Source organism: Anabrus simplex, chromosome 2, assembly GCF_040414725.1.
Source record: "Anabrus simplex isolate iqAnaSimp1 chromosome 2, ASM4041472v1, whole genome shotgun sequence".
NCBI classification, from domain to species: Eukaryota; Metazoa; Arthropoda; class Insecta; order Orthoptera; family Tettigoniidae; genus Anabrus; species Anabrus simplex.
Window position 1 is genome coordinate 713,802,882 of NC_090266.1, and position 25,112 is coordinate 713,827,993.

General features: G+C 39.0%; 1 protein-coding gene across 2 annotated transcripts in view; it reads left to right on the top strand.

Moving 5' to 3' along the window:
- Positions 1-25,112, top strand: part of LOC136863060 (UBX domain-containing protein 7) — a 463,333-nt gene that overhangs the window by 357,610 nt on the left and 80,611 nt on the right. For both annotated transcript variants that reach the window (XM_067139389.2, XM_067139390.2), the window contains one exon: positions 11,583-11,662. In XM_067139389.2, coding sequence (XP_066995490.1) covers positions 11,583-11,662 — 80 coding nt within the window. The remainder of the gene's footprint in view (positions 1-11,582; positions 11,663-25,112) is intronic.

Consider the following 25,112-nt stretch of genomic DNA (forward strand, 5'->3'; position numbering starts at 1 on the left):
GGGCCTTAGCTGAGTCCTGGCATTGCTTCCATTTTCTTGTGCCAGGCTCGTCACTTTCGGCTATCCTGTCTGACCTCCCTTGGTCAACTCTTGTTCTTTTCCGACCCCGACAGTATTAAGCATTCGAGGCCTATTGGCCAGGCTGAGCAGCTCAGGCGGTTGAGGCGCTGGCCTTCTGACCCCAACTTGGCAGGTTAGATCCTGGCTCAATCCGGTAGTATTTGAAGGTGCTCAAATATGTCAAGTCTCGTGTCTGTAGATTTCTTGGCACATAAAAGAACTCAAGTGGAACAAAATTACAGCACCTTCGCGTCTCCAAAAACCAAAATACATAGAGCACTGACGCGCCACGTGTTCACTCACAAAGGATGTGTGATTATTGCGCAGGAACCTCGTTGCTCTAGCATTGACATCTAGCGGTGATTCCGAGAACTTTTCAAACCGTCCTCGTAGTAGTTAGCAGTACATTAGCAGTACATAAAGCGAGTAACATTATTATTGTGGCCTGGGGAGTCTTTCATTTCCATGGACTTCATGGCCCTTGTCTTTCTTTGTCTGGTACTTCATTTTTTGAAGTGTCGGATCCCTTCTTTTTCCTCTCTCTCTCTCTCTCTACCCCCTGTGAGCTGGGGCACAGACGTAGGCTTCACCCACAGTATGCCCTGCCTTTCATAATAGATGACTAAAAGGGGCAACCAAGGGATGATGTCGTTAGGACCATGAGATTACATGTGATTAGTACCATTACATGCGGAACACCATGGGTCAACATTACTTGCGACTAGTACCACCTTGCGAGAGTCTGTGTGAGATAGGAGCAGTACCATTCTGTGCGGTACATTATGGGTCTGAGTTTTGCTTGTAAAAAGAGGTGGTTATGTGTATTCCATTGGTCTGTTCCACTGTGTTCAGTACAGTCTGTGTTACTATGAGTAGTACCACTTTATGTGCAACACCATAGGTCTTTGTTGCCTGCGGTTAGTACTACTATGTGAGAAACACCACGGGAATAGCAGCGCCCATGGTTAGTACCACTATTTGAGGAAAACCATTGATCTGCATTGCCAGAGAATAGTAGTATTATGTGTGGAACACCATGGGATTGTGTTGCCTGTGGGTGTTACCATAATGTGTGATGCACTGTGGGTCTGCATTGCCTATGATTAGTGAGCGACCCCGTGTGTATCCATGGCCTGCAATTAATTCCACCAAGTGAGGAAAACCATGCGTCTACGTTTCCTGTGATTAGTACCACTGTAGGAGGAACACCCTGATTCTGTTTTACTAGTGATTAGTACCAATGTGAGGGGCCGGTGACCTGGATTTTGGGCATCTTTTAGATAATACGTATCATCCCAGTCATTGCGACATTGCGAATTGTATCCACTGATTGTTTTTGTTTCACGATCATTTTCTCATCACCATTCATTTTAGATTCTAGTTAGTGGATACATTTCAAAGTTCTAATTTTCATTTGGTTACACCTCGTACCATTAGGGTTCGATGACCTAGCTGTTAGTCCCCTTTAAACAACAATCATCATCATCATCATCATCATCATCTTTATCTTTCGTTGCAACTACATTACATGATGCTATACCTGACATAACACATACAGGTTCCTCTCCATTCAAGTATAGCAAAAATTTTTTTGTCTGGACTAACTGGGACCACAGTCAATCCGGACAACCGGAAATCTGGATAATCTGGGTTACATTGCTTACAAGCAAAACACAATCCATAAATAAGCAGACATACCGTTTATGATGATAAAATACTATGTTTTGTATCAAAATTATGTACATAGTTATATTTACAAAACATTAAAAAATATAACAATCTTAATCACATAAAATCACATCCATTTCTTTAAAAAGAATTTGGTCCACTGTCTTCTGTTTCAAACACGTGTGGCATTTGAATGAAGCATAGTCACCTAAACATTTTATCATTACTAGTTCAGCTGGGGTGGTGTCGGGCTGACGCTCCAAGTACGCCATGATGTTTGTCAATTGGTGCGCAGCATCTTCATGTGTCATCCGCTGTTGCAGTGTAATCGCTCCCTCTGCATCCACATTCTCTTCTATCTCACCTACAATTTCTTCCATCAGAGTGCTGTAGCCACTGTCATACCACATCAACATCCTGTGACACACTATTAAATCTTTCTTCAAATCAAAATCAAATCAAAATCTCTTTATTTGCAAATGAGGTGTCTACCTCGGTGGCAAATGGTACACTAAAATATATTATTGTCGAGCACTAAATTTTAAATTAACAAGAGAAGAAGAAAATTTTCGTAGAATACAATATTATACAATTTATGCTGACAATTTTTTCTATTAAACACACAGCTCATCCTTAGTAAATTTATATTGTTTACAAAATTCTACTTATAATATCTCCTGTACTTACAAACATAATCTACTTTTATACAGTACGTGGAATTACTTCATATAATACTATACAACTGGTATAAGATTAAAATTTACATTGCACTTATTTACTTTTTTTTTTTTTTTTTTTTTACCCATTTTGGAACCTAAGTAGCATAACGACCTGCTGCGTCTTAACCAGAGCCCCTGTTGCCACCACTTTACAGAGTTCCTGAAGGGCCTTCACAGCTACCGTAACGGTCCCAGGGCCCTGGAAGTCCCCACTGTACTTCACCCCTACAGGCAGTCCCCCACTTCGGCTGTCCAAACTCCATAGACCAGGGGATGGAATTAATTTATTCACACACATTTTTTATTTACAATAACCTGCACTGGTCGAATGCCCTCTAACATTTCATTTATTTTCTCTGTTGCTGTTTATTCTCTTCTTGAATATCTGTACAGATTTTGGAAAAGGATCAAACACTACCCCTGGCAAACTGTTCCACTCCTTCACACCCTTCCCAATGAATGAAAATTTACCCCAATTGCTTCTGCTAAAATTCCTTCTAATTTTATACTTGTGGTCAGTTCTGCCGATATAATTATTTTCCAACTGAAGCCTCTCACGGATTTCTCCCCATGCTTCTTCTCCTGTATAGGCTCTATATAATCCTGTAAGTCTAGTTTTCTCCCTTCTCTTACTTAAAGTTTCCCTCCCAAGTTCCTCTATCATTTCTGATACACTACTTTTTCTCCTGAAATCCCCTGTTACAAATCTTGCTGCTTTCCTCTGCACACTATCGATTTCTTTTATTAGGTATTCTTGGTGAGGATCCCAAACACTGTTTGCATATGGACAGACCATACTTAAGTAACTTTTTTCTTTTAATTCTTTGTTGCATCCGTTAAGTAGCCTCATTATGACATGTAACGATCTGTATGTTTTCCCAACAATGTCATCAACATGACCCTTCCAGTGCAAATTACTTTCAAATCTCACACCTAAGTATTTTCACTTGCCATCTTTTGGGATAACTACCTCATCTAAAGTATATTCAAATTCAGTTTTAAAGCTCCTGTTTGTAAATGTTGTAACAGTTGATTTGCCTCTATTAACCTTCATATTATTTTCTTCAACCCATTGTTGGATACTCTCAAGGTCCCTTTGTAATTCTGAACAATCCTCAATGTTATTTATTTCCCTATAAACAATTATGTCATCTGCATACTGTACAATCTTATTTTTGATGTTATATTGTTCCCTAAATCATTTGCGTATATTAAGAAAACTAACGGACCGATTATACTGCCCTGTGCAATTCCCTTCCAAACATTCTCTTCCTGTGATACATGATTTCCTACTTTGACTTTCTGAACCCTTGAATTTAGAAATGTTTTTATCCAACGTATAACCCTTACGTCCAGTCCTATTCCCTCCAATTTCTTTAATAATATTATTCCATGTTCCACTCTATCAAAGGCTTTGGAAAGATCTATGGCTATGCAATCTAACTGGCCTCCTGAATCCAACTGATCTGATATCTCCTGCTGAAATCCCACCGGTTGTGCCTCACAACAAAATTTCTTTCTAAATCCATACTGGCTCCTCATGAACCAATTTTTATCAGCACATATCCCTCTGATGTACTTTGCTATTAAACTCTCCAGTATTTTACAAACTATACTGGTCAGGCTGATTGGTCTGTCGTTCTCTGGTTTCCTTTAATCACCCTTTCCTTTATAAATTGGTATTATTATAGATTCCTTCCATTCCTTTGGTATTACACTATTATTTATGACATAGTCAAAGAGAAATTTTAAATAAGGCACTATGCACCACCCCATTGTCTTTAATACCGCCCCAATAATTTGATCACTTCCTGCTGCTTTTCCTTGCTGAAGCAGTTGGATTTCTCTGAAAATATCTTCATTTGTGAATGAGAAGCTTCTTGTTTCCCTATGTGTCCCTCCCTCTCTATCTTCTGTTACGGTTTCCAACCCCTGACAATCTTCTATTGAATCTCTGAATTCCCTACTAAATTGATTTGCTTTCTCAGTATCTGTTAAATAGTGTTCACCCCTTTCTCCCACCATTGTAGGAATTTGGATTCCTTTTCCTTTTTAATTCCTGATATAGGAATACAGCTTTTTCCATTTCCCTTTGTGGTCATTACCCTCTTGAAGTATGCCATTCATATAATTCTCTTTTGCTTCCTTTTTCACTCTGTTCAGTTCCCCAGTAGCTGTTTTCTAGTTTCTCTATTCTCCCTACCCTCTTTGATTTTCCTGTTTACTATTCTACATTTCCTTTTTAATTTTGTTATTTCCCTTGTATAATAAACAGGGTCTGAGGTCATTTTACCCTTCTTAACACAGGTACAAATCTCTTCTCTCCTTCGCAAATGATTCCTGTAAATTGAGCCCAAAGTGTATCCACATTACTCCCTTCACTTATCCAACAATTGAATTGTGATTTAAGGTAAGTCCCAAATTCATCAACTTTAGTTTTTCTGTATAATTTATTTTCTTGTGTGACCCTCTTATTAAGCATTTTTGGTATGAGTCCTACATCCATTATTACAGCCTTATGGTCACCTATTCCTTCAATTACCTCAGTTTTATCAACAATTTCCCATGGTTTAACCAAGCATACATCTAGCAAGTTATTGAGACGAGTCGGTTCTTGTACTACTTGTGTAAATCCTCCCTCCCAAATTAACTTATTTGCCAGTTTCTGTTCATGGGCTTCACTTGCAGCTCCATTCCATTCAACTTCAGGCAAGTTTAGATCCCCCCCAATTATTACCATATCATTATTATTGTTTTTATGAGTATAATCTATTATTTTCACCGGGCGAGTTGGCCGTGCACGTAGAGGCGCCCGGCTGTGAGCTTGCATCCGGGAGATAGTAGGTTCGAATCCCACTATCGGCAGCCCTGAAGATGGTTTTCGGTGGTTTCCCATTTTCACACCAGGCAAATGCTGGGGCTGTACCTTAATTAAGGCCACGGCCGCTTCCTTCCAACTCTTAGGCCTTTCCTATCCCATCGTCGCCATAAGACCTATCTGTGTCGGTGCGACGTAAAGCCCCTAGCAAAAAAAAAAAAATGTTCACACACGAGTCCTCTAAAAGGTCATACCTGGGTGGCACATTAACTACAATTACTTTTGAGTCAGGTAGTTCGGAAATCTTACCTCTGAGGGTTGTAATTAGTTCCTCACCTTCATTTGCAGCAATGTCATTTGCACCACTCACAACCACCACATAATTGTCCTTCTCTAACATAGGATCACAACTTGAAAGGACTTCTTCAGTTTTGGCACTTGGTTTTATTAGTCCTAAAACCTCAGTTTCTGGATTCTGCAGCTCATCCTTGATGCCTTCTGCCATACCCCGCCCTTGGCTGTCTGCGTAGAGATGAATTTTTGGCGATTTTGACTTTCGGTTGGTTTTCTTCTTCTATAGGTTACCTCTACTGGATTTAAAATTATTCGGAAAGCTTGATGTGTCTTCTTCTGGAACTTGTTGCAATGATTGAAATCTATTTTGGCACTGCAAAGAGTTTTTTCCCGGTTTTAAGTTGTACACATTTTCTCCCATATGTTTAACATTAGGCCTAAAATGGCTATGCGTCACTTCCGTCCATGGGGATCTTTCTTCTCCAGTGTCTTCTTTATCTTTGAGTTTCTTTATTCTGTCCTTGGAGCTTTCATTTTCAAGTTTCAGAGCATATAAGTCTTCTTGTAGCACTCCTAAAATCTTAAGTATAGTTTCGTTAGTCTCTTTCTTGTTGTTCTGCTTCACTATCAGTTTGTTTACACTCGGGGCACAGCCACACACTTTCTTCAATATCAGTCCTATGTACAATATTTGCACAATGAAAATGTTACCAATCATCACACTTATGACACAGAATCCCATTTTTAACTACTCTTCTGCATTTGCCACATTTTTCACTGCATCTTACACCATTATCCACTACGGATATCATAGACTCACACACAGTAGTCACCATCTTGTTCGACAAAAAGCATTTTACAGTACAGTATTACCATAATTTATTGTACAATTTATGCAGGAACTGTAAACTGAATCAAACTAAAAAGCAAATATTTGGCATACCTATAGTTATGATCTAATGTGAACATTAAATTTTTTTAAGTCTGGAAATCTGATCCAGATTATCCGGAGATACTGATCACCGAGGGCCGGATAAACAAGGTTTTACTGTACATACAAAACAAAATTGTAATAAACTTAAAAAATCTAGCATATTGCCCAAAAAATGCAAAACACATGTTAACTGAAAAACAAGAATTCATGTATTTATAGAAAAAATTAAAATATGTATTTAGATTTTAAATAGTATTTACCTAAAGTATATATATATATATATATATATATATATATATATATATATGTTCCCTATTTATAACTAGAGCCACAACTCTTTTGTAAACACAATAATCGAGCAAGATTCTGAAGGATTAATAGTAATGTTATTGGTGTTCATTCCCAATAACTACTTTTACAGTTTTCAGAGGATGGAGTGGCAAAATCCCTTTCTGCAGGAGTTCGTTTTCAATATGTTGTTTTCCATTCCTTCCACAATTTTTTCTTGTTCTGAACATTTTTCTTTCACTCATTGTTCCATGTTGTTGCCTTCTGTCTTACCTTTCTCAATTCTATGACATACCCTTTCTGTGTTTCTGACATATATACACTGTTATAATTCTTCCATTCCTCTTCAGCTTTTCCATACCCTATCCTCGGCATTAGTTGTTTATTTCATTCTCAGATTATTCCTGTACCTGGTTATCTTTCAATATCCACACTTTTAATTTCCTTTCTATTTTCTCTGTAAGTTTACAATCCTATGTACTTTCAGCTTTTCTATTGCTGCTTTGTGGTCACCACCTGATCTGACTCAACTAATTGCTGGCAGGAATGATATATCTGCTAATGCCAAGGCATAGGCATGTTCCAGCTAGCGTGGGCAATGTGGTAACATGGGAATTTAGTCTCACAAAGTCTTTCTTGAGAGTCTGTAGGGTTGAAAGTAAGGCTTTTAAAGTAGATCTGTTTATAGTACCTTCTTTTCACCTCCAGGGTGATGGTGAACACTCAGGAAGCAGTATTGGAATGAATGTCACAAGCAGAACAGATGTCTGGAGAAAACCTATTCCACCTCTACTTTTTCCAGCACAAATTTTAAACCTAGGATGCTAGAGTTGAAGGCTGGCATTTAATCATCTGAAATGTGGAGGAATCGTTGCCACCTCTTCACTTCTGTTTCATTACAGTACATAGTTCTGTGGTCAACATTCTTAAATTATGTGGATGTTTAGACTTCTATTCAGTAGCCCATGTTGAGATAAAATGACAGAGAGAGAAGATGAAGTGGTGATGTCAATATTGGCGTGCCTCTCTCTCAGATTGATATTGCTAGGACTTCCATAGTGTGGCTAAGTGTAACCATTCTTCTGTTGAGTAACACTTGACAAACTCTACTTACCTGTAGCTGTTGAAACAATCGTCATTCTTCATTATCTCAATAGCTTTTTGGTGGAGACAAACTCATGCGACCAACCGACACAGTTTGGGTCACATAGCTGTTAGCTTGTGTTCAGTATAACTTCACTGTCAGCAGTCCTGAAGATAGATGGGATTTTTTGGTTTCTAATTTTCACACTAGGCCTTAATTAAGGTCACAGTTGCTTCCTTCCTAATCCTAGCTCTTTCCTATCCCATCGTCGCCATAAGACCTGTCTGTGTCAGTGCAACGTAAGACAAATAGTGATACTGATGGGTAATTTCCTCAAATTTCATTTTGTATTTGAGGAAATAAGGGGGCATCATGCTCCATCACTCAGTAGCTTTTCAGTACAGACAAATTTTCAGGTTGGATGAGATCACAGTGGCACTTGTGTTCTTTCAGGCATAGGGTGGTCCTGATATAAACCTTCCTACGTGAACAGGAAATACAGTTCATACGTATATGAGGGCAACTATTTGGGATATTTACTTTGTGGTTGTAAAGGCGTTCATGATATTGTGACACCTAAAACCTTGCTTGTCATATCCCTAATTAATGGAAGAGAGAGAGATTTATTAAAGAAATAAATCATCCGTCCTCCAATGAGGGTGACCATTTGGATCCGGAATACAGTTTCAATTTCAATGGAGTTTTAAAATATCAATTTTATCATTGAAGCTGTTATCTTCTTTTTTCCCAGGGTTAGTGGATGAGGAATGTCAGTCATGATCTCTGGTACAGATGGAAGTGAATGATTCACAGAGAGTCCCTCAGTATCTGTATTACTATTTTTTCTAGCTCGCAGAATGGAACTTTCAAGTTTTGTAGGAGGTTCGATGTCTGACTAGGGCGGGCGCCTCTTGCTCCAAATAGCAGTCCTCTGACAATCCACCGATCAATAGGTATTTTATACTTAGATGAAAGGTAAGGCAAGTATGGAACATAAATAGCTTGCTTTTGTAGGTCCACTTCCCGAGCCTGATCCAGGTCCCTTTCAGAGCGAATGGTGGGATCTAAGACCATCGCTTTAATGTCCTCTCTGTTGATGGCTATGATGTCCGCCCTCCGATTAGAGTCATCGGTAGAGACGCAGTGAACCCCCTCGTGCACCTCCCATCCACGCTGTCTCAAGCCTTGAACAATTATATAGAAGAAGGTGCTTTATCTCATATCACTGTCTCTAGTATCGACTTCTGAAACTCTGATAAAGATGTTGATTCCCATAGGGAACCTGAAATATTTGTCCCAAATGAGTAAATTTATAATACCAATGTTAATGTCCAATAACGGACCAACTACATTGGTTCTCAAACTCTTCCATGTAGAAATTGGTGATGACTGAACTTAAGGAGCTCCCTAATGTGACCCTATTAATTAGCTTGAAACATCTGCCATCCCACTGGAAGTGAAGTAGTGGCTGAAGAGAGCTGTGATATCGGCCAGGGAAATGTTTGTTAGAGGAGAAATAAAAACTTTGAGCCGCAGATGGTAAAGAGGGCTACAAAATTTAAACAGACCATCGTGTCAGTGCTATTAATATTTATTCCTTCCACCAGATTTATAAAATTTTATAGGCCTCCTGATGTGATACTTTGCCCTAAATGTTTCTGAAGTAGTGAAGCTAGGTACCTAGGTGGATCATAGGTTGGAGAGCCAATTACACTGACAGTGTGGCATAATATGTCAGATTTCATAGTCTCCCCAAGATTAGCAAAATGTTTATATGCAGTAGAAGTCTGTTATAGTGAGAATTTTAATGGCAAAAAATGTACTCACTATAGCGGATTGTCATTATATCCGATTTTTCATAAAAGTCGGGGGGAAAAACCCATACACTTTAAAATCGGTATGAAACGACAATCAGTTTATTAGAAACTTGCATTTTTGTGGATGATATCCACACTATGGTGTACTAGTTTATTTATGCAAATCTGATACTACGTGCCAGTATGTTTCATCTCATTCTGAAAAAAATTATAGTATCACTCCAAAGGCTTCTGTGGGAAACATTTCAGTTTTCTTATTCAAACAGCATCATGAAAACATATTTCAAGCGTTTGGAGAGAAATGGTATCCTCCTCACTATAATTTACATGGCAGTAGCCTTTCCAGAATTTAATTAGATGCGAGAAAATATAAACTATCCTCTGAAATCAGTGAGGCACTCTGCCATATCTTGAGGTGTATCACATTCTTACTTAATGTCAGTATATAGTATTAAAATTAAGCAATTGTTTACTTCAGCCTTTATTTCTAACGAGTTAACAACTACTCTCGGATATATTATTTATGCATTAATTACAAAAACAGGTTGTCTTTCATTTCTATTTTTTCTTTACGGAACAGCGGTCGATGGGTATCACTAATAGACTCCAACATCACCTCTGAATGTCAACAAGAGAGCTTGCTAGTGGACATAATGACAAAACAATACCAAAGATGATCGATCACATGCAATATAATCGCTGCGGTGCAGAAATATTTGTAACGGAAAGAATCGTGCACGCTTGTCTGTCTGTTAGGTCATCAGCCCGGAGGCTGGTTGGATCCTCAAATAGCACCACCAAAGGTTATGCGGTTATAAGGAAACCCCAAAAACCAATGGCAGCACCAAATTGAGCCATACTAGGCAAGATGAGGAGTGAGGTAGTTTGTCATTGCTTTCCTCGCTGGGTCAGAAAGTACTATTGCAGCACAACTGACCCTATGAGCAGCACCTTTCATAACACACAGATGCACTAGTCATGCTCTGAATGTCATTACTCAGCACTACCAATACCCCAGCAACTTCCATATTGTCACAGCCATGGATGTTGACTGGGACTTCGGTGGAAGCTACACTTTACTCTGGCCTGTGCCAAGAGATGGATGCAAAAGTACTGTATCCATCAAGAAATGACAGCTGGGAGTGTAATCGCTCGTAATAATGTATGCTTCAGTGATAGGGCTCTCACTGTAACCGAAGGATAATGCACAGTTTAATGTACGAATTTGCAACGGACAGAAAAAACTGTCATTATAGCGGGGTTCTCGTTATGACGCACTTACTATAGCAGACTCCTACTGTATTTTTAAAATGCCAATGTGGCCCAATATCCTGAAAGAAAATCAAAGCTTGTCAGTTGATATCGTCCTTTAAAATCAGTAGGAAATCTGTGTCTGTTTTAACCATTCTCTTTGACAATTAATTATTTCATAACTAATATTAGAATCAATTTCCCTTGATCTGAAGATGATTGATTGACGGTCATATCATAGAATTCCCACCCTATTAATGTAAGAAGATTATTGTGAATATTATAGAATATCCAAACTATTAATGTGAGAAAATTGTTGTGAATATTTTGTCATATGTTTCTCTTTCAGGTGCTTATCATTGTATTATTTATCAATCACAGTGCTTTGTATCATTCATTCCAGTTTCTGGTCAAGTAGCTAGGTATTGTTTTATTGATATTGGTGTATTTGATCCCCTGCCAAAATTAATCTGAAATTTTATCACTTATTTTCAGAATGAAAAGCCCACGACAATAACTATGCAACAGTGAAAATTACTGTATGTCTTCCTAACAAACCTTGTCTAAGTTTACATGTTCTGAGTTATTGCTTAGTTAATGTTCTTCAGACTGGCTCATTTTTTCTTAACTTTTATTTTTTAAATTTCAGACCCACTGTTCAATTTGATAATCCGATACCCGGATGCATCAAGGGAAGAATTGACGATACCATCAACATCCCAAGTTCAGGTAGTAAGCGATGTAATTTTAATGATATTTTCTCAATAGTAGTCTTGGCAATATAATTTGTAGTACCATTAACACAGCAGCAGAAATTGTGCTGCTAAGTTGTTAACTGCTATCAATAGTAGCTTGTACCCCAAAGCACTAGCCAATAAGGCAAGTGCCCATGGAGTGGGGAGACAGATGTGTTTGAATTCCACTGTCACTCATTCTAGAAATGACTTTGCAACATTTTTCATTTCAGCTCCAGTCAAATGTTTGAGTGATACTTTTCTGAAGGTCATATGTACTTCCTTTTAACCCTTGCCTGAAACGGGAGTGTGCAAATGACTACTAGCGCTCAAGGTGGCGAAACAGTGAGGTAGAGAACAGGCCAAGCTGGTTTAACTAACACACGACTGGGGTGTTGATTCACAGAAAGATTTATTATTTGTCTGTATAATAGTGTAGGGTAACAAGTAATTTACATATAGAGGCAATATGGAATGTCCTTGTGCTAAAAGACACTGTTGTGTTGTGAACTACTATAATTCAGAACATTATAGTGATCCTGGTGTAAAGTTTTCATGTTCAATAAAAAAAGGAAAAACAAAAATGGATATTGGCTGTGAACCGAATGAAATAACTATCGTGAAATAATACCTGAAGTATAATTCAAATGTAATTGACACCTTGAGATTGACAGTAGTGTAAGTCATTATTAAAGCAGACATTAATAATGTCTCATAAGTTCCTTGTATGTATTTTCAGTCTTCAGCCCTGAGGCTGGTTGGATCCTCAACAGCTCTGCTATTAGCTGTCATAGATGGCCTAGGCATTACTGAAGAGGCGTACTAGGGAAATGAGGAGTGAGGTAGTTTCCCGTTGCTTTCCTCACCGAGCCAGAAGTTGCTATAACATATCAGTCTGCCAAGCCCACTGAAATGCATGCACCAACTGACCCTATGAGCAACGTTTTCACACCATTCATAGCAGGGACTGGCTGCATAAGGAATGGCATTACTAGCATTGCTCATACCTCAGTCACTTTCATATTGTCAAAGCCAAGGATAAGACAGAGACAGATCAATGAAAGTAACAAAATTGCTCTAGCCCATACCAGAAGACATAGTGCACAGTAAACACTAGGTCCTGCCAGCAAAGGCATATACGTTCCTTATCCTTGTTTATTACAATGCTAAATTCATATAATCTGATAATTAATTTTGTGCTACCGGGCGAGTTGGCCGTGCGCGTAGAGGCGCGCGGCTGTGAGCTTGCATCCGGGAGATAGTAGGTTCGAATCCCACTATCGGCAGCCCTGAAGATGGTTTTCCGTGGTTTCCCATTTTCACACCAGGCAAATGCTGGGGCTGTACCTTAATTAAGGCCACGGCCGCTTCCTTCCAACTCCTAGGCCTTCCCTATCCCTTCGTCGCCATAAGACCTATCTGTGTCGGTGCGACGTAAAGCACCTAGCAAAAAAAAAAAATTTGTGCTGATTTCAGATTTTACTCTTCCTGTAAATAAATCCAAATTCTTTCCTGTGAAAAATACTAAGAGGAGTTATGACTGCATTTTGAAACTTCTTCAGTTTTGATTCTAGTTACTGATTTTTGCTAGGCTAAGTGGCTCAGGCAGTTGAGGTGCTGGCCTTCTGACCTCAACTTGGCAGGTTTGATCCTCGCTCAGTCTAGTGGTATTTGAAGGTAAAAATGAAATGGTGGATGGCTTTTACTGCCGGGAGTGTCCGAGGACAAGTTTGGCGTGAATTGACACCCCATAGACGACCTGCACGTCTGATGAGGATGAAATGATGATGTTGATGACGACACATACACACAGCCCCCCGTGCCAGCGAAATTAACGAATTGTTGTTAAAATTCCCGACCCTGCCAGAATCGAACCCGGGAGACCATTACTTGGCCATTACTTGAAGGTGCTGAGATATGTCAGCCTCGTGGCACGTAAAAGAACTCCTGCGGGACAACATTCCAGCACCTCGGTGTCTCCGATAACCATAAAAGTAGTTAGTTGGACATAAAACCAATAACATCATCATCATTATTATTAGTAAAAACAGTTTGAAGTACATCAGATTGACACCTATGACATAAAAGAATAACTTTCTTGTAAAATTGCAACTTAGTACTATACCGTACCCAGGGGTAAATACCCTCTAGGACGATGCCTCCATTCCTGTATGAACATCCGACTAACTCAGGGTTGGGCAGAAAGTGGGTTGGTTGCCAATTGGGTCAGGATAAAAGTCGAAGTTCTACTCAAAAATATAAATAAATGACAGGAAATGGAGGTATAACACGAATGAGAAACAATCATATGGGGTAAGATAGATTTATTTATAAATATCCCCAAATCATTCTACTTGAAAGTTAAAGAAATTAAAGCAAAATATCAAAATGGCATCATAAAATTCAAAATAAAAGAAATCTGGACATTACAACATCAATTATATAAGAAACAAAATGGAAATAAAGTATCAAGCACAACATGAATACTTGTATACTTTCAAACTGATCATCTTATAAGTCCATGGTTCAAGAGATATGTGATCATACGTGTACGCATACACTGATATGTAGTTAATTCAATTCAATTCGCTTCGCATGGAGTTACACACTTACGCATCACAACGATGCGGTTATGAAGTTAATTCATTCGGGAGTCGCCAAACTACTACTGTTAAAGAAAGTTACAATAAAAGAAAAGTTATGATGAAAAGAAAAACTAAGACGCTATGGGACCTTATATGAGTTATGCAAAACACTAGGGGCATTTCCTACGCTATATGTACAACAAATCAAACAAGCAACACTAAACACTTCTATTTATTGGATAATGAGAAAAGGTCTTACGTGCTACACAGATTCTACGTGAATCGCGGTTCACCACAAAAGATCTAGACAGAATTAGATTGACCATCAATAAAATTTAGCACTCGGGCTATTCCCCATTAAATCAAAGAGACAAGGTTTTCAAACATCATATAACAATATACAACATCATCCTGAAAGGGAAAAACATATAAATAGCCATCAATATCATTAAGAAAGCAATGGGCAACATTGCCTCCTTCTGCTGCATTTGAGCGCTCAACAGCGCGGTCATCCGTCATATATTTCCGGGTAGGCTGCAAGCTAAAAGGAAATGTTGGAACTCAACACTGCACTAAAGTTTGGATTCTGTCTCCCAAGACTGTCACAAGGAAATAACATCTCACTCGCACGGTCAAATAAAAACACAGCCAACTTATCAGCTTGCAATGAGATAACGTCTGTCACCGTCTTTACGGAAAGTCACGTATAATCCTTCCTTCCTAGCATGCTTTTACCATTTAACACACATCAGACTCATTAGTCTGGAATTAATTCCGTCAATTCTGATATCAGTATACACTCAGAAGACAATTGGCAGGTACATCTCCACTGCACAATATTCTCTCGCAGATCAGGCATACAATCGGCCTACACTATAATTCAGCATGCACTCTTATATCTCATATCACTTATGAATCACATTGGCCTTCCACACTATGAGACCTGGTTCATTTCCCGTGCAAGTCATTGGGTAAACAGTTTCCAACTTAGTTTTAAAGATCCTATTCTTACAACGCTGTTATGTAGCTACTTCGGACAGCTCCTGTAATACATGCGTCATGCAATTAGCTATATCTTTGTCTCTAAATATCTGAAATAAAATGACAAAGTAAGTATTTAACTCTGAATTTAGATGAATTTGTCAATCTAATTCCCCTAGCATATATTCATAAAGAAAAATTAGAATATCCTACACTAAATTAAGCATGCATGAATAAACAACAACTAATCCTAACAAATCCCTCATTATCTCAACTATCTAGTCGTAAATCAGAATAAAGATGAAAAGTACATGCATTATTCTCATATCCTTATTTACTACATCATTAAATTGAATCAAACACATGCCGTCAGGCTTACTTTAATAAAAACCCTATCTAAACTGCCCTAGTGTCTTATCATAATTCATATAACATGCCATAATAAATACATGCGTCTTAACTTATTCTGGCAACTCTCGAGATACATGGTAGCAGTTTACATCCCTGCTGTATGAAGAAATTACACCATGACGATCACAGTTTCAACACGTGGAGATGCACTTCCTTCTTCCATATGCGAAGCCATCTTCTTCCTGAAAAGTTATTTACACTGGAACACAAAACCTTGGGATGAAAATCTCTTCACCGCTCAATGCAATACGTGCCGATCAACCCTTATTGACCAAATCAGCCAAACACACTGACTCCTCAATAATTATAACTCCAATTTAAAGGGTATACACAGTTTGATAGCGGCACGCGGTACGCTACGATAGTTCCTCACGAACACGACCAACACAAATGTGTGATACAATAACACGTGTCTCCTGCACTTGTTACACTGCGGCTAATGATTACCGTCTATGTTGAAATTACACTGTGCAATAATCTAATTTGCAGTTTCCTCTGGAACAATTATATCTTCCAGCTACACGACTGAAACACTTGTTTGAAATAATATACTATTACTGATATAACACTCCTGCACTGTCTAAGCAGTCCGATCAAAATACACTTCTACAGTCTCCAAGTTATTCTAACAGAGTGACGCTCTTCCGAGCTTGGGTTACTGAGGAAGCTTCGGTAACGCCGTTGCAATTCTGGGGTTCCCGGTTGTCTAAACCAACCACCAATCAGAAAGCTTGCTATGTCTGATGACACAATATAAATTACAATACATTTGTGAAACACAGCTCAAATAATCGCAAATCTTTTCCTCTAATTATAATCTCATATTTCTGAATTTATATCACTTCTACATCTGTAGAAAACCAACGAATGACAGAAATTAACATGAGCTACTGTACATGTTTGCCAGCCTGGAACTGAGACTTGGCACGATGTCGACTCCATGGTTGCCGATTCCTTACATTCTTATTGGCTGAAAATAATGCTTATTCAGCATCTAGTGCACGTGCCAAATCTTGCCCACGCTTGGTTACGCCAACCTATTCTCACGGTCAGAAGGAAGTGTTAAGCAACGTCTAGCGACTCCATGTCTCCATAGATATCCGGTCTCAATTATCTTGGGATTCAATGCTTTACCATTCATGACTGTAACTTGTATGAATAAAATTTATATATATTTTGTCAAATAAAGCTCTCAATATTTCATATGGGCCGGCAGGATACGGCTCAGTACGTCAAACAGTTTTGGAGGGATGAATAATTTCATTTCCGGAGCTAACCTCATTTAATGCCTTAGGGGAGGAATGTTTTAAAATATTTCCTATTGTACATCTAGGATTTAAAAATATATACGGCTATTTGGAATTTTGTCTTTGTACTAAACGGTTTCGGAGGAATAAGTAGTTTTGTTTTTCAGTCTTACCCCCATTTAACACCCTTAGCTATTAATCTTTTTACAAGTTGCTTTACACTGCACCAACACAGATAGGTCTTATGGTGACGATGGGACAAGAAAGGGCTAGGAGTGGGAAGGAAGCAGCCGTGGCCTTAATTAAGGTACAGCCCCGGCATTTGCCTGGTGTGAAAATGGGAAACCACGGAAGACCATCTTCAGGACTGCTGACAGTGGGGTTCGAACCCACTATCTCCCGAATACTGGATACTGGCCGCACTTGAGCGACCGCAGCTATTGAGTTTGGTAGGCTTAAAACAATGTTATTGGATTTATGTTCCACTAACTACTTTTACGGGTTTTTGGAGACGCCGAGGTGCCAGAATTTAGTCCAGTGGGAGTTATTTTATGTGCCAGTAAATCTGTCGTCACGAGGCTGATTTATTTGATCATCTTGAAATACGACCGGACTGAGCCAGGATCGAACATGCCAAGTTGGAGTCAGAAAGCCAGCGCTTCAACCGTCTTGAGCCGCTCAGCCCGGCTAATATTTTTTGACACCAGGTGAATGCTGGGGCTTTACCTTAATTATGGCCACGGTAGTTTCCTTCCCTGTTTTGGCCCTTTCCTATCCCATCATCACCAATAAGAGCTACCTGTGTTGGTGTGAAGTAAAATAAATTGAAAAAATCTTTCTTTTATTTAACACGTATATTATCATTTGAAATAGCGTGCTCTTTTGTGGTATCATTTGATTCACTTTTGGGTATGAAATTCACTGTATTAAATCCATCATAAATTAAAATATCCCTCGATCGCTCTTTGATCACTATTTTCATTAGCAACTCGCAGCGCTAGACTGCGTGGTAACTCTGGGAAGTCCGCTAGAGTGCTCTGAACCTCGTGACTTCCACGTTCCCCATTCATTGGAAGCACACTCTCTGCATGTGATAGAAAAATTTTCTTTTCTTCTTTGGTGCCACCTTTCTATGTGTATGTGTGGTTGGCAGGGCACCTAGGCTCATTTTAAGACTTGCCCGTTGGTTTAAGACCAGATGTTCTTGCTGACGCCATGCATTGGTCGTAGTGATATCCTACTCTTAAGTTACCAGGATTCAAACCCAGGATACTTTGACTGGAATTGGAGTCACCATATTGGTTACTCTTTGGTACACACAGCCTAACCAAAAATTCATGCGCTTGCTATCTCCATCTATTTTTTTAAGCATTTTTTTTGACTTGTGAACTTTCCGCTAAATATAAAATAGTGTTGTTTTACTGGTTTAAGGAAAATTCCTAGAGTTGTAAGATTAGCCTTTTCTTGAATGAATGTTCATGTATTCGGATTTAAATGATTTTTTTCTACAAAAGGGATGGCCAGCTCACAGTACATAGTGAGCTACTTTTTCTATTCAGAGTTTTAAATGTTCCATTCCACTTTTCATACCCCCCACTGCCAGAGATGCTTGTAGAAATCATTAATATCGTTGTGTTTCTAATTATTTCTGTAGGATTAAAATATAATAGTTTGTAAGAAGATAAAAATAATTCTATAATTGAATCAAAAACCAGTAGTAAACATGACTCCTCCATATTTTAATGGTTTCGTAAGAAAATATTTTCCACCTAATCGATACCAAAAATTCATGCGCTTGCGATCTCCATCCATTTTTTTAAGCATTCAGTTCTGACTTATGAACTTTCAGGTCGAGGACAGTAGAAACAGACCCACACCTGTAAGCACGGGCAGGAAAGAAAGTGAATTGGACAGGGATCGTACAATAAGCTATACAACCTGAAATGTATATGAATACAATTCTTCATTCAACCAACAGCGAATACACCCTTTTAACTTAAAAAAGGACAAACAAGAGGATTTACCTTTTTAATACAGTATACATGGATGAGGAAGAAAACTAGAAGTAAAGAAGCACATTTCAGTAAAAAACATTTCTTCAAGATAACACCTGTTTCTAGTATTTAAACAATAAGTGATTTTACTAAGCCTTTGGGACTTAAAATGATACCCAAGACATTTTAGCTCATAAGATAGTAGATTTTAATTTTAAATTTAACTCCCTTGTAACAACCGTCCCTCCCGTCGCCTCCCCCCCCCCCCCCCTTCCATCCCATAGGTCCTCTACCAACATTAGTTTTAAAGTCAACAAGGTTTGAACTATGTGCTTTCTTTTAGCCTTTTATCTAAGCTATGTATGCATACATACATACATACATGCATACATACATACATACATACATACATACATACATACATACATACATACATATTCATTCTAGAATGGCTTTCAGCATTCACTCTGCAAGCCTCTATGATTTTACTAAATGCTGTCACAATCCTCTACTTGTAACTAGCTCAGTGGCCTCATCATTTAGGTCTGTACCTCTTAACTTTAAATCATTAGAAAGTGAGTCTAGCCATCATCGTATTGCTCTCCATATACAGTACTTTTCTTACCCTTCCAGGTAACCTGTCCTTCACCATTCGCCTCACATGACCCACCACTGAAACCGATTAATGCGTACAGCTTCATCAATAAAGTTCATTCATAACTTAGCCTTTATCTCCTCAATCTGAGTATCCTGCCATTGTTCCAACCTATTTCATACCTGCCAACCCTTCCGATTTTCCCAGAAACTTTCTGTTTTAAATTCATCTTCCGATTTTCCGATATATTTTTACTTCTTCCTATTTTTTACCAATATAACCTCCAGTACGGTCAATACTCTTCCGCTAGGATAAAGGATAAATTCTTGTGTGTTTGTGTAATTTACGCAACCTGATTTTCGAGTGTATTTATTTTATGCTTTATTTCGTTAGTGTATCATTCATCGCCTTCGTGTATTGTGTTCCCACTCACCACAGCAGCACGTGTGGTTTATAGCTGGTAATTCGGGATGGCAATCATCCTACAAGCAAGAGAGGCTAGAACGGGCTAGCGACTTAGTCGGGACGAAAGAATGAGTTTGTTATTGTGTGTTTGCATGCTGTTAACATCGTTTCTGTGCGTAGTTTCGTTGGAGTTGGAGGCCACGTATTTTTTTCTTGTGGTTCTGTGCTTTTGCCCCCTGTCGAAGTCATATGTTAATAATGTACGAGACATACTGATCTGTTTCGTATGTGGTAGTTTTGCGTATTTCAGTGCGTTTGTGTTTATTCTTACTTCATAATTTTAATGGGTTGAATGTATTTCAGGGAGTTGTGTCGGAGACAGTTTGTGGTATTTTCTCTTCACGTTATGGCCAAAAACACATAACAAACCTCATCTCTTAAGTGTTCAGAGGTAAGGTAAGGGTTATTCTGCCCGAAGGCAGGTCCGAACCTCCGCAGGGGTGTTCCTGAGCTGGAGTTTACGTGCGGTAGGGTGGCCAATTCCTTTCCGCTCCTCCATTCCCTTACCCCCAACCAACAGCGCGTGGCAACCCATCCAACTCCTGACCACGCCCAATGTTGCTTAACTTCGGAGATCTCACAGGATCCGGTGTTTCAACACGGCTACGGTCATTGGCAGTGTTCAGATATACCTATAAAATGAAATTTCTGTTCATTTTACAGTGCGAGTGAATCGAGGCCTCGGAAAATGCTAGGGCGTCACCCTGAAGTGACGCACATTTCCCGGTGCTCTGGGGGAACTGTGAGAAGTGGGCTACCAGACATCACAAGAATCAGTATCATCACTGTCATGTCTTTGAATGGCAAGGTAGAAGAACTGATAGAGTATTGGAGAAGAAAGACATAGCAATGATAGGAATGAGTGAGACAAAATGGAAGGTGGAAGGTCAAAAAGAATTGAAGAATGGGTATAGATTATACTGTATTGGAGTGGAGGAAAGATGGCAACAAGTGGTGTTGGTGTTATATTTAGAGAAGACCTGCACAGTATGTGGACAAAATTGACCAGATCAGTGACAGGATAATTAGAGTTAGACTTGGACTTGAGAGTGGAATCAAGGGTTTTATACAGGTTTATGCACTTCAATCAGGGAATGCAGATGAATGTTTAGAAGAGTTTCTAGAAGAACTGGATAGTTGTATTGAAGACAAAAGAGGTAATAATGGGAGACATGAATGCACATGTTGAAACAGACAGGTAGGGCAAAGAAGAGATAATTGCCCCTATAATTATGGAAACCAGTATGAAGAAGGAGATTTAGTAATAGATTTTTGTAGAAGGAATGGATTAATTGTTGGCAATACGTGGTTTAGAAAAAAGAACTCACAAAATATCACTAGATATGGTTAGGGAGATAGAAAGACAAAGACAATGATTGATCTTATTTTGGTGGAGAAGGAGAAACGTAGACAACTGGAAGATGTGACAGCAATGCCAAGAGCAGATTTCGAAGGAGACCATAAAGTGGTGGTAGCCAAATTAAGACTTGGTAAAATAACAAAGGTAATAGAAAAAAGGGAAAGAAAAATAATGGGATGGAAGTTAAAGAAATAAGGGAAAAGCTTCAAGAGGATCTGAAGAAAGAAATTCCCAAATATGACATGAACAGTGTGGAAGAGGAATAGACATGTTTCAGAAATGGTTTTTGTAAAGTGTGCAGTAAAAAGGAAAAGGAGACTCCTTGGTGGAACAGCAGGGTAAAGGAAGCAGTTAAAGGGAAACAAATGACTTGGAGGAAGTGGATAGACAGCAGCAGTACAGAGAATTGGCAGAAATATAAAGAAGCCAAAAAGGTATGTAAGAAAATAGTACAAGAAGAGAAACGGAATAGCTGGGAAAGTTTCACAGAAACTTTACAGGATATAAAGGGAAGTAAAAAGGTTTTGTATGGTTTGGTGAGGAATAGTTTACAAAATAGGGAAGATACAAAATTTGTAAAAACTGAAACAGGGCAGATATTGATGCAAAGAGATGACATACTATAAAGATGGGAAGAATACTTCTCAGAATTACTGAATATTAAATACAGTGAACTGGTAGATGAGAAGGAGCAAGAAGAAACAATGGGGAAAGAAGAAGAACAAGAAAAGGAGATATTGAGGTTAGAAATAGAGGAAGCCATACAAAAGATGAAGAGCGGTAAAGCAGCAGGAGTGGATGAGGTAACTATGGAAATGATAAAAGCAGCAGGACCAGTTGGGCTACAGCGGCTGTATAGATTATTTAGAACAGGGCCTCTCAAACGCCCAAAATCTCACGCGTGCAGATAGAGGCGCAAGAGCTCCGTGCACTGTGCATCGCTGCCGCTCGGCATGGCTCGGGTCAACGCTTCGTCTCTGGGCTACTCGGCTAAGCTCGGCTCAAGTCAGCCTGGATTTGGAGCGCTACGGCGCAAGTGGGGCAGAGGGAGACAGGCGTGAGTAAAGAGAGAGTAAGCGCTATTGCTCTAAATCGAGGAGTGGGGGGTCTGCACTCTGTTCGACCAAGCCAAGTCGTCTCTTGCACCGTGCACAGTGCATGCACCACGCACATGCACCCTGAGAGGCCCTGATTTAGAATAATCTGGAGGAAGAAAGAGATCCCAGAAGAGTGAGGAAAGGGTTTAATTTTCCCAATATTTAAAAAAGGTGATAAAAAGGAATGTAATATCTACAGAGGGATCACTCTTAATGCCCATGTAGCTATGATATTTGAAAGAATATTGGAAGGAAGACTGAGGGGGAAGCTAGAAGGTGAAATAGAAGAGGAACATTATGATTTTAGGAAAGACAGGTCAACGTTTGACCTGATCTTTATATTAAGACATGATGGAGAAAAGAGGGCAGTTCGGAAAAGATGTAGTGATGACCTTTATTGACATTGAGAAGGCTTATGACAGTGTGCCCAGACATTTGGTATGGGACACATTAAGGAAAAAACAAGTTAACAGAGTGGGTGCAAATGATAAAGCTATGTACAAAAATTGTGTTAGTAGTGTGAAGACTAGTATAGGAAAAACAAAATGGTTTAAAGTTGAAACTGGTCTCTGACAGGGAAGTGTACTATCCCCCATACTATTTATCACAGTCATGGATGAAGTTCATATGAACATTAAACAGAGATTGGGAAGACCGGCAACAAAAGCCACGTTGTTTACAGATGATATAGTGATATAGGGTGAGGATGAAACAGCAGTATAAAAACAAGTAGATGTATGGAATCAAGAGATAGAAAAATTTGGGATGAAAGTAAGCACAGAGAATAGTAAGACAATAGTGATGACAAGGGGAAAGAAGGAAGAAAGGAAGAGGAAAGATAAAACTGAATGGTAACATTCTGGAAGTGGTTAAACGTTTGGTACTTGGGAAGTGTGATCATAGAAGATGGAAAGAATACTGAGGAAATACGAAAAAAAAGACAACAAGCGAACAGCTTCTACCAGAGTGTAAGGGGTATTTTGTGGAACCAAAATGTCCCGAAGGAATGTAAGAAAGTATTATAATCAACCTATTATGAACCTGTACTAACCTATGCAGCTGGATCATGGACTACAACAAAACGAGAGGAGAGTAGAATACAGGCAGCGGAGATGAAATTCCTAAGAGGTCTCAAGGGCAAGACCAGAAAGGATAGAATTAGAAATGAAGAGATCAGAAAAAGGACAGGAATCTTGAAACCTCAATACAGGATAGAAACAGTAAAGCTAAAGTGGTATGGGTATATGATGAGAATGAGAGAAGCAAGAGTGCCAAAAAAAGCTCTTCCAGTGAAGTTAACAGGAAAGAGACCACAAGGAAGACCCCGAAAAAGGTGGACAGATTCAGTGTGGGAGTGATAGAGAAGATCGGAGGAAAACCAGAAGATGTACTTAAAAAAGGAGAAGAGTGGTGGAGAGACAGGCAGCAATGGAGGTCCTTGATTCACAACCCGACCCAGGAAGCTGGAAACAAGAAATGAAAATGATGATGATGAATGGAATCTATTATGCATTTTGTTGCTGCGTTTGTTGGTGTGATATAAATATTATTAGTTGTATGTATGTCATAAATGAGAATGATTAGGTACATTTTCTTGTAAACATTTTTATATTTTCTTTGTTTAAGATTTTAAATTTAATGGTCAGTTCGCATTGTGGCTGTAGATATGCCTTTTATCCTGTCCTTTTTTTTTTCACCTAGACTGTGGCGTAATATATATGATGAAATCCAAGAATTTAAAAACCTCCCTATTTTTTATTTCTAAAAGTTGGCAGGTATACTATTTATACCAGCAATCATCCTCACTACTTCCATGTCTATTACTTCTAACTTACGAATAAAATATCCTGACCGGGTGAGTTGGCCGTGCGGTTAGGAGCACGCAGCTGTGAGCTTGCATCGAGGAGATAGTGGGTTTGTATCCCACTGTCGGGAGCCCTGAAGATGGTTTTCCGTGGTTTCCCATTTTCACACTAGGCAAATGCTGGGGCTCTACCTTAATTAAGGCCACGGTCGCTTCCTTCCAACTCCTAGACCTTTCCTATCCCATCGTCGCCGTACGACCTATCTGTGTCGGTGCGACGTAAAGACACTAGCAAAAAAAAAATATCCAGAGTCTACCTAGCTTTCCCTTCCGTAAAGCAAGGTTGGTCTGAAAACAGATTGGTGTAAACATAGTTTAATCCCCAGCTGACTTCCTTCTTACAGAATACTGTTGATCGCAACTACGAGCTCATTGCATTAGCTTTGCTGCACCTTGAGTCACTCTGTGAGAATACACATCCTGAATACTTGGGATGATCTACCTGTTTCAGTTTTGAATTCCCATTCTGACATTCAGTTCTCTTAGGTTTCTTCCCTACTGATATCATTGTAGTCTTGGAAATGTTCATTTTCATATCATATTCACTGCACCTATTTTCAGGTTGTCAGCACAGTCTGCAAATAAGATCAAGTCATTGGCATAGGCCAAACTATTTGCTACATTCTCACCTAACTGAATCCCTCCCTGCCACGTAAACTTTTCAGTAGACGGTCCATGCAAACTACAAACAACAAAGATGAAAGATTACAGCTTCGTCTAACCCCTGTAACTACCTTGAACCAAGAATGCATTCCACCCAGTTCTCACTATAGCCCAGTTTCCAACATATGTAATGGCATGCAGAGTAATAATTATTGAAGTAGAGAAAATAATTAAATAATAATG